General features: G+C 34.3%; 1 protein-coding gene across 1 annotated transcript; it reads right to left on the bottom strand.

Annotated features, from left to right (window-relative positions):
• Window positions 1-1,162: 1,162 nt before the first annotated feature.
• LOC126512537 (tear acid lipase-like protein) lies at window positions 1,163-10,537 on the bottom strand. Its single transcript, XM_050160363.1, has 9 exons — window positions 10,436-10,537; window positions 10,133-10,250; window positions 8,429-8,627; window positions 7,179-7,288; window positions 6,883-7,019; window positions 4,141-4,284; window positions 3,316-3,387; window positions 1,859-1,930; window positions 1,163-1,402 (listed from the first exon to the last, which is right to left on the bottom strand). Exons 1-9 carry the CDS (start codon window positions 10,535-10,537, stop codon window positions 1,163-1,165), a joined length of 1,194 nt encoding a protein of 397 aa, XP_050016320.1.
• Between the last annotated feature and the right edge of the window lie 732 nt (window positions 10,538-11,269).

The following is an 11,269-nucleotide window of genomic DNA, read 5'->3' as shown; positions in this document are numbered from 1 at the left end:
AAATGGTTAAGCAAATAGGCTGAGTATGCAATACGCTAAAAAAATTAAGTATCCTCAAGTGCATTCTTAACTTTGGATGTGAGGTCCAACAAAAGTTCCCATCTCTTACAATGTAAGAAGAACTGTCATAGCATTGTATCAACACAAAGGAGGGCTTAGTCTTAAATTAAGGTCTTTATATATTTTGGTAAGAGAGAGCATACCCCAAGAATTCTTTTATTAAATAGGTAAAGCTGTATGCTTCTTGTTGCTTTCAATCTTTTTTTTTTTCAAATTTTGTTTGAGAAGCGGGTGGTTTTGATGTAGTGTATCTAAGAACTGAGGTAGGTCTTCTTAGATTTTTATAAAAGATATTTAATCAATCTCTTGTGTGTGAGGCATTACATATATTCCTTCTGTTTATAGCCCTCACTCCACATTCCATGTTTGGGTTACTGCATCTATTTCATTCTTTCCTTTTCTCTGCTATTATTTCCTGCACTTTTTATTTCTCCCATTTCTCAAACTGATGGATGGGATTCCATAATTAAGCCTATCAAGTGAGGTGATGGGATAATTATCAAAATTTAGGATGGAGAAAAATACAGATGAATTTACCTCTTGTGTCTTAGTGTTTTAGAATGAAAGGTAAAAATTTCTAATAGTACTTTGCCCTCACAGCTTGTCTTATTTCTTATGTTAGTCCGACTGCAACAAGGTGCTTTTAGCACCACCATTTAAAAATTCAGTAAATTCCTGAGATATTCAAAAACCGAGAGTCTTGGTTGACAAGTTGCTACTTGACTTACTTTTCCAAAAGTGGAACACACTGTTAACCCCATTTTTGATTTGATATTTCACCCAGACGTATCATGACCTGCCTTATTTCAGGAGTATCTTTCTTCGTATGAAACACAGGCCTATTCCTAAATGAGCTCTGCTCTCAGTGGACTAATTTGTAATTTCATGACTCAGACAGCATTTGTGGTGAAGGAAATATTTTACTAATGCTCCTACTTTTAGAAAAATGATTCAATAATTTGCAAATCAAAAGTAAATAAGAATAAAGAGACAACTGAGAAATTATTTATACAGAGAAAAGCAAGAGATCTTTAAAAAAAATAACCCTACAAACAAACAAATGAGCAACATAAAAGAAACCACACAAGAAGCCATAGAAGATTCAATGTGATTGATCTTTATTGATGAATGATAAAATTTCACTGAAAACTTGTTGAAAAACATCTAAGCCTAATACAAAATCAACATGATTGTAGTCAGGAATCTTCTTATGGTAAACGAGCTTGGGGATATTAGGTTCTAAATTTGCAACATCTATTGGGTCTGCCAAAGTATCCCGTCCGCCACTCCACATGACAGTCGCGACCTTCATGTTCTCCACCTTGTAAAATGGAGGTGTGGTCTGAAGGAAAATGAGAAAAGATAACACGTGAAAATTCTATCCAATGAAATGATAAGGGTGATACCTGATTAAACCATAATCTTATTTATGAAATCTCAGCTTTTATTTTCATTCAGGAACAGATTATTGATCATGCCTTAACTCAGATAAGCTGAGTAATTTTTCAAAACTAAAAGTCTCCAGATTATAGTTTCCTTATATATGAGATTACGGGAGCAATGCTGTCTGGCGGTTCGCAGAGCTGTGAGATTCAAATGACGTGGTTCACAGGGATGAGCCTTGCATAGTGCTGTACCAGAGAGCTCGTTACTGCGTCATCGTCAGCGCATCCTAGGTTCTCTCCCTCAAATCCCGGGAAATGTAAAGCAATCCCACCATCTTCTGAAACTGGGTATTTGGTTAGATCTGTTCTTTCCCACAGGGAAGAGTCAATGCATTTGAATAAAGGAAACTTACTTGATTGTGGTATTGCATGTTTAGATGTGGACTTCCCCAGTCATAAGCTTGAAATGTACCTTTATTGGCAAGCTTAAAAGGACAAAACCCATTATTGTTAAAAAAAATAGAATCAGAAATTACTATATGCTTCCTGTCTCTTTTGATAATATAGCTGTTGGGTGAAAATTCAGTGTGTTCCATAATACGACTACTGTTGCCCCAATTCCAGGTGCCAACAACTAAGTATCTACAAAACGTTTTCCAACTGGTTATGTTTCTAATAAGAATAAAAAGTATTGAAATGATAACATTTCAAATGATACTTTCCACATATTTTAATAATTTTGAACTGTTTAACTTGTATGCTGTCTCCTAAGAAAATATCTAAAAATTTAATCAAAACAACTATTATTATAATTTCATGACAAGTAAATAATTGTTCTTATTTTAAAGGCAAGTCTAATCATATTATGTTTTGTATATCATGGCAAATCAATTTCAACTTATAATAATTTTAAATAAGATCTTTTGAATTAGGAGATTTCAAGTAAAAACAACCTTACCAAAGAATAATGTATAGGTTATGTCCATTTTCTAATAGTTTAAAGATTGCTTTGGTGGTGTATAATTCAACTGGCATCAAACAATATTTAAAACTCATGAAATTAGCATTTTCATTCAACACTGTGACACGTGGCTAAAATTTTCATTAGTTAGACTTTGCACAAAAAAAAAACCTTAATTTTATCTATGAGAGAAGACATAAGAAATAGCAACACAGATTTGTCTTGAAACAATTGTTAATATAATTGTTAATTCTGCTGATTTGAGAAAAATAAGGAATGTGGCTACAGCAGCAGTCTGATCTTCAGACATATGTAATAAAAAGACATTTGCTGAAGTGGAAATACTAAGATTGAGAAACTCTCTAAATATTGCTTCTGAAATTAAAATAAGACAATAAATCTCTGTATTAAATCCAGGAGCTACAGAAGGAAGAAAATATCCTATTTATATTTGATGACTGGGTAATTTATTTACTATAATTATTTCTGGCTAAATCTATTTTACTGAAAATGTGCACAACTTAATTCTTCCATTAGTGCAAATATTTTTTTTTTGGTTTGTTTTTGAGTAGGCAAGGACAAAACATTTGTAAGACCACAAAATAGGCTCCTGAAATACTTATCATTCACCATTCCCTGGAACATGTAAAAATTGGTGCTAATTTAACATTTAAAAAATGGGATGAAATTTCATTTTTGAAAAGAAATATACCTTCTGAGGACTTAAAGATGAGATAATTCTGCTCACTCATACTTATGTACCCTCAAATTATCTATTGGCATTGGAGAATGTATTAGTTAATGCTTTAAAAAGATGAAATGCATTGGCTAGAAAAGCACACAAACATTAGTAAAGAAGGCATATTTCAAAGAGCAAAAGATCAAAGAAGGAAGCACAGGGAGTTATACCTGGTAATAGTGCAGTATAGCTTGAGCTGATGCTCCTGCTGGACACTGCCCCAAGTACACGTCCATCCGGCTCTAGGAAAAAGTAAGCATGATGTGTACTGGTAAATAAGTAGAATTTTTCAGAAACAGAAAGCTTTCAAGACAGTAGAACTTTAACTTCTTTTTAAATTTAATTTTATTTAAAAAAGCAAAGTGATCTCTTTTCATTTTACATACCAACCCAGTTCCCATTTTCTCCTCTCTTCCCAGGCCTTCCACCTTCCCTGCAATCCACATTTCAGAGAGGGTTAGGCACATGGCTTTGAGGCAGGACCAAGGCCCTCTTTACTCTATCTAGGCTGAGCACAATGTCCATTCAAAGGGAATGGGCTCCAAAACGCCAGTACAAGCAGTAGTTTTATTCCTGTGATTTAACTGTTTGTTCAGTTTGGAAAGAGTAAAATTTCACTGCAGAATAAAATCTAATTGTTTTTTGTGCAAGAAAGTAGTTAGCAAAATTACATTTTCTCAAAAAACCTTTCAAATGAGTGACCAGGGGAAAGATTACTGACACCAAATCTATTAAAATGAAGGTGGAAGATACAGCTTAAAAATCTTGAACCTGTGATATTCAGCAAAATTTATGAATTCCATGAAACTGTATTTTTACATTAGAAATTATATGTTTGGTGAATATTGACTTACATTAATTACATAAAATAATTTAAGATAATAATATGATGGGTGGACAAATTGCCTAGGTTTTATTATTTACCTTTGGAGATAATAATACGTCATTATTATACCATCAGCAAACAAAAAATTAACTTAAAATCAAAATCATACCTCATTTAAATTTTTTGGATTATATCCAAATAGTAACGTAAGTATATTATTACAAATGGTTCCAATTAGTTCATTCTGGCAGATAAACTGACCAATATAGGTAGCTTGTGAGAGAGATACAAAGTCCTTTTCTCCAATGAGTATCTGAAAATGACAGAAGTGAAGAACAGCTGTTAGAAGGAGACTGCCTTTCCAAAGAACAAGCAAGAAGAGAAGGAATGGAAAAGAGATCCTGTAAAATATTAATGAATTGTGTTATGATTTGGTTTATTACAATGCCTTTTTATACATGATTGAGGAAAGTTTTCCAATAAAATAGCATGAAATAAAAACACTTTTTACCAATTCAACAAGAAAATAATATTTTTGAGTGTAATGAATTTCCTAGATGGATGAAAATTTTCTGTATATTCGGTGGTAGTTATTTCAATTTATAAATTTGTCTACAAACATTGAAAACAATAATGGTAATGGATACATTCGAATATAAATATATAAATGAATTGCATTAATGAATGATATGGCTTCTAAAATTAAATATGAAAAAATATTAAATGGATTGACCCATAGATTACGTGATTTAAATGAATATCCACGGTACCTAACATGTTCTTGTTGAGATAAGTGATTTGGTATGCAGAACTGAATAATTAAAGAAATATACATCATGGGAAAATAATTCATTATGAATATATTCAGTTTACATGTAAAGAAAACAACCTACATGTGGAAATTTGAAATAGAATATGCTTGAATGACAAGAAACATCTATCTACACATGGATACAAATGCTAGAGAAACCAAATTCTTTTCAAAAATACAAAAAAAAAATCCTAAATTTGTCAGGTATGTTACTTCTACCCCAAATCAATTCCTTCAGAGTCAATTTATGATATCTTTGGAATTTATCAATATATATGCATATAACAATTCCTGTTGTGTTTATGAAAATGCTGACTCTTACTGAGGGTGATGTATGGTGAGACCTGGTTAGATTATCATTTTCTTCTCTCCCAGCTTCTTCATCAGTTTGAGAAACAAGACCTGACTATCAATCGTTCTTTGTATACAAGAAGCTGCAACAACTAGGGTGGAATGAATTGGCTGAAGACTCTTCAAAAACACCCAGTATTCAATGGATTGCCAGGGCAAAAATCACCCAAAAAATAGCATTATAAGGGACATAACTCAGTATCTATCACAAACCCACAGCAATGATCGCACTAAATGAAAGAAACTCACATTTGCCATAAAATCAGGAATGAATTAATGTTACCTACTTTCTCCCTTTTAATTCATATAATTCTTCAATTGTTAATAAATCAGTAAAGATAAGAGAAAGAAATTAAAGGTATATATAAATATAACATAAGAATATATATTATATTTAAAGGAATATAGAGATGAAGTCAAATTATACATAATTGCAGATAGTACAATCTTCTATATGAGTGATGTTGGATTCCCCTCTTTATTGTATGAATATTATTGGTTAATAAAGGAACTGCTTTGGGCCTATAGCAGAGCTATAGGGGAACAGAGGTAAGTGGGGAAAGCTGAACAGAATGCTGGGAGAGAGGAGGAGGAGGAGTTAAAGAGAAGCTATGTAGCCCTGCTGGAGACAGATGCCAGAATTTTACCTGGTAAGCCACAGCCACATGGCAATACATAGATTACTAGAAATGGGTTAAATTAAGATGTAAGTATTATCCAATAAAAAGCTAGAGCTAAGGGGCCAATCAGTGTTTTAATTAATACAGGGTTTGTGGGATTATTTTTGTGTTTGAGCTGCCAGACGGTTGGGAAACAAACAAGCGTTCTCCTTACTGCAACACGAGAGACTAAAAAATCAACCTGAACACTTTCTGGAGAAACAAGAAACAAAACTAATAAGCACAGTTATCAGTTTTCCTATATGCCAGTTATATACACAATGAAAAGAAAATCAGGGTGAAAGAAATCCCATTCAAACGAGCTCCAAAGCATTTAAATACTTAGGAATAAATCTAAACAAGGAAGTAAAAAACTTGTAGGAGGAAAGACCTTACAAAAACTTAATAAATGAAAACCTACAAAGAACCTGGTAAATAAATAACAAAACAAATAGATAAATCACAAACTATGTAGATCAGGATGATCAATAGACAAAAAGTTCAAAATCTCTAGTCAATTGACAAATGCAAATTAAAATTATTAAGATTCCACCTTAATAAAGAAATCACACTCCCAAGTAGACCTAAGTGGTCTCTGACAAATGGGTACGTGTGCATGCGCTCTCTCTCTCTCTCTCTCTCTCTCTCTCTCTCTCTCTCCCCCCCCCCCGCGCGCACACACACACACACACACACACACACACACACACAAACATCACTGTCTTAGTTTCTTTTTTATTGCTATGATAAAGACCATGACGAAAAGCAATATCGGTAGGAAAAAGGCCATTATTGCTACTTTAGATGTAAAATTTCCAATGGCTTTATTTATCTTTTGTTACCATATCCCCTACAGATTTTGTCAGATATATACATGAGCCATCTAATTATATAGTGACTTCAAGAAGAGAACATAGATTAAGCAGTGGCAAGACAGTGGTGAACACAAAAGAAAACACACACACACATGTCCATTTGATTGAAAAATGAGAAGAATTAAAGGTTACAATGGTAAAGTTGGTAAAATATAAATTACACATTTGCATATAATAGGAAGCTACTTCTTGAAATACAGTCAAGAGAACCAAACCTTGAACACTGTTGGTGGGATGTATGCAAGCAGCCGAAGAGCACTTGTTGCGTATCTGAGAGTACAAATCGGAGCCAATGCAAAGAAGATTTTGATTTTTTGGGCCAGTTGTGGATTGGATGAAAATGCTCCAAATGCTGAAAGAAAGTAAAGTAAGAGACCAGAGTTCTCTCCTGCTTTGAATTTCTTGTGTCAATTGACAAGTTTGTAATTGATATTTCTAACAACGAAATTTTTGTAAAAAAAATTTCTTAATTCCCCCAAAACACAATATGGTCAGGTTTTATTCAACATACCAATAGTATTGCCCTCGGAATAGCCGACATAGTATAATTGCTTTTGTCCTGTTTTCTGAAGGATGAAATCAATGGTGGCTGGAAGATCATATTTTATCATTTGGTCAAAACTGCATTAAAAGCAGACCAAAAAACCTTAATTATTTATGAGCAATTAGAATTTACACTGTGTTTTAAATTATGACCTTAGGAGTCCCAGGGTGTGAGTTCTCGGTACTAAGAGAACATTGGTCAGATACTACCTATGTCCCTGCTTGAGACTGCCAGTTCATTCAGTGCCCTCAAAATACCTGTTATGTTCCTGTGATTTTGAAGACGGCGTGAAGCTGAGAAATCTTGCTATGACCATGGCCAGATAAATTCAGAGCTTTTTTTTTCCTACAAATTTCTATGACATTACAACATTCAAGATTTCAATAGTATAAACAAGAAGCACAAACTATTAGAAATTTTACAGGACTCAGGAAATCTAAAGATCTGAATATTGAAGGATTAATATATCAGGAATCAATTCAACTAAATTTTCTACTAATTAGTGGAAGAATTTAATTGTCTGCATTTTGATTTGCCCTTGTTTCTTCTTAAAAATAAGATGATTTTCACTAGAGTGAAATCAAGTTTTGGATAATGAGATTACACATATTGTTTGTATTCAGGAAGTTGTATGAAGATTTTTTTAAGCAATAGGTAGATGGGCAAAGAAAGATATAAGTGAGTGGCAAAGGTCAAGACAATAAATTACATATTTTACTTTTAATTTTATCTTAATAACCAAAATAAAAGTCATAAGCAAGTCATTACACATAAATCAAAATATATTTGATAATTAGACATTTTAAGAAAATCCCCATTCTAGTTCAAGGAATTTAGATTAACATTAAAAATTATTAACACATTAAACTGGGGAGATTTCCCAGGTGGAACAATGTTTTCCAAGCAAACACTAGATTATGATACCTAGAATCCAGGTAAAAATAAAAGTTGATCCACTGGTAGCAGTGGGAAATCCCTGCTTTGGGGAGGTAGATAAAGGAGACTCCTTGGAGCTTGCTGGCCAAGCAGTCCACTGAGTTGGGACACGCCAGGTTCAGTGAGAGACCCTGTCTCCAAAAATATGATGGCAATCACTTAAGGGAGGTATTTGATCAACCTGTGGCTTCCAAAGGCACTTCACATACGTAAATTAAACTAAACTAATACATGAGCACAGCTGTTGGGAATAACACACTCCACCAAGTATCTCTTCCTACCTAAATGCCCAGAATTCCTTAGAATTAGGGTCCATGTACACATGTTTCCTGGCATAGATATTGCCTCTGCTATTTCCCATCCACACATCGTAACCAGCATCTGCCAGCAGGAAGCCCAGACTGTTGTTGGGAAGGTTGGCAACCCAGATGCCAGATGTTAATGAAAATCCATGTTGCAAGTAAACTACTGACTTTGGTGCTGAAAGAAATAAAAGAAAAGTATTGCTGTTACTACTTGTAATAGTAGCAATAGTACTATTATTATGGTGATTATTACTAGTATTATTAGTTTTAGTAGCTTAATTAAATTTATGTGCATTGCCAATTTGCCTGTATGTATCCGTATGTATCACATCTGTACCAGGTGTCCATAGAGGACAGAAGAGGGTGTTGGATCCCCTACAGAGAGTTACAAATAGTTGTGATCTGCTATGTAGGTACTCAGAATTGAATATGGAAAAAGAGTCAGTGCTCTTAACTAATGAGTGAGTCATCTTGAAGCCACTAATGATATTATTGTTACCACCACCATTATTTTAGTGTGTTAACCCATGAATACATTATGACATTTCCAAATTTAGATAAATATATTGCTCATATAAATCTCATTACCTTCTGTTTGCCTACTCTCCCTGCCAGAAGATATTTTAAAATTGAACTTTGTAATCTTCATTGTACAGCTGAAGTCAATTGACTTGTAACCCAAAGAGGTGCGTCAAGACTTCATTGCCCTTCATGTCATGTTAGTAAACACCATTCCATATTCTTCATGACAAAAGAATTGTGGCAGTTGTAAGATCATGGCCTTTTCCTGCTCCATTTTACTCTTACAGAAATACACTTACTGAATATATTTTATTCCTATAATTTCACAGTTATGTTCTTTTCTGATAAGGAGCTCCTATCTAATGAAATTTTAGTATCAATGAGAAATATATGTAAGTAGGAATATTCTAGACCCAAAACATTGCTAAGCAGATTATTAAGGGAGGGGGAACCTTGAACTTGTCCGGTATTTGTATACTCTGAGACCCAAGACCTAGACACAGAGTGGAACAGCTTTCCTCTGTCCTCAGAAACAGTAATAATACTATCATACTATCATAATACTAAATCACCTGTATTAGTTATTTTTCTGTTGCATTGATAAAATACCATGAGCAAGGTAACTTATAGAGGGAAGTGTTTATTTAGGTTTATGTTTACAGAGGGACTAGTGTCCATCATGACAAGGAGGTAATGCAGCAAGCAGTAGTAATGGCCCTAGGAATAAGAAGCTAAATGCTCACATCTTCCAACACAAGAATGAACAGAGAGAGAACTTAGAGTCTTGATACATTTCATCTCAATCCTGCCCCATACTATGCACTTCCTCCAGCAAAGCTGCACTACCTATCTTTCCCCCAAACAACATCAGTAATTGATGACCAAGGATTTAAATACATTAGTCTAGGGAGAATTTTCTCTTTCCAACCACATTAACCTACAGGATCAGGGTGCCTGAATGCACTGGCCCCTTCTTCATTTCAGAAAGCTAAATTCTAGGCAGATTATACTCACCTTTCTCACCATACAGGTGTCACTTAGAACCTCTTTAAATAATGGACTCAGGGAGCTCTTAGCCACTTAGTTTAGAAGTACCATTAAAAAACCCTGGATAGATTGTATTTAGCTTGGTGCATTTTCCTCTCACTTGAATCTTACCTGAATTACTCGAATTATTCTTTCCATAAGGAATACGGTTAATTGTGAGGATGTAACCATCTTCAGTCACAACCTCATATTCTTCAATTGGATAACCCCAGTAGGATATTATCTGACTCTAGAAAAAAAATGCAAAGTACTGAATTTCATGAGTTTTCTTAGTTGATCAATGCTATGATTCTCAGAATATTTTTGCTTTGGGTTACTATAATGTATACAAAGAAATTTTAAGCCATAATAAATACATTAGTTTTAAAAGAATGCAAGACAAAATATTTTTTGTTAGGGACAATAGGAACTTACAACATTCATATTGGCTTCAGGATTCCTGGTTTTCAGTTTAAGGAAGCAGAGTGTCTTCTCCAGTGTAAGGAGGATGCACAATGTTTGAAGTAGCAACTGCATTTTAAATCTGCTGGGAAAGCATAGTTAGCATGCTGTCATAAGTGTCACAGTGTGAGCTCAGCTTCCTGGGTGCACATTAGTCCACCTGTAACCCTCCAAATTGAAAGTTAGTCCCATAACCTCATAAGAGTCTGAGCAGTGCCTCTTTCCCTCTAAAAGAACAGCTTGGAAGAAATGAAAGATAACTACTGACTCACGTCTTACAAAATCTACTTGTCTTTCTCTTATTTTCCCATCAAAGTTTTTATGAAATGACCAGTCTTTCTGGAAAACTTCACAGAAAACACTTAGGGAACAGCCCTAACTTACCTGGTTTATTAATGAGAATTTCTCATCTTGAAAGTCTGCTGAGTATGCTAATACAGATCCCCTTCCTGGGTGACATGAGAGAAAGGCTAGGAGGAAAGGTAGAAGGAAGGTATGCTGGCATGGTGACAGAGAACAGAGTGAGCAGTCATTGGGGATAGAACTTATGAGATCAAAAGTCCCATGTTTGGTTCGCACTGCACACTGCCTTGTCAGTAACTGCAACTGTCACAAGGATTCCACTAGTATTCTGAAATCACCAATACAAGTGCACAAATGCTATTAATAAACATTGAATATAGGTTCAAATCCCCTTGCCTGCAGAGGTTCTGATCACGGTGTCTGTCTCTTGGTACTATTCTATTAATCACTGATGAAGGAGGATCATCTGTCTATCTGTTGCTTTCATTGGTTAATCAATAAAGA

This window comes from Alexandromys fortis, unplaced genomic scaffold (genome assembly GCF_014885135.2).
Source record: "Alexandromys fortis isolate MF-2015 unplaced genomic scaffold, M_Fortis_MF-2015_v1.1 scaffold_10, whole genome shotgun sequence".
Lineage (NCBI taxonomy): Eukaryota > Metazoa > Chordata > Mammalia > Rodentia > Cricetidae > Alexandromys > Alexandromys fortis.
Note: the sequence above shows the minus strand (reverse complement) of the source record. Positions and strands in the feature narration are given on the sequence as shown.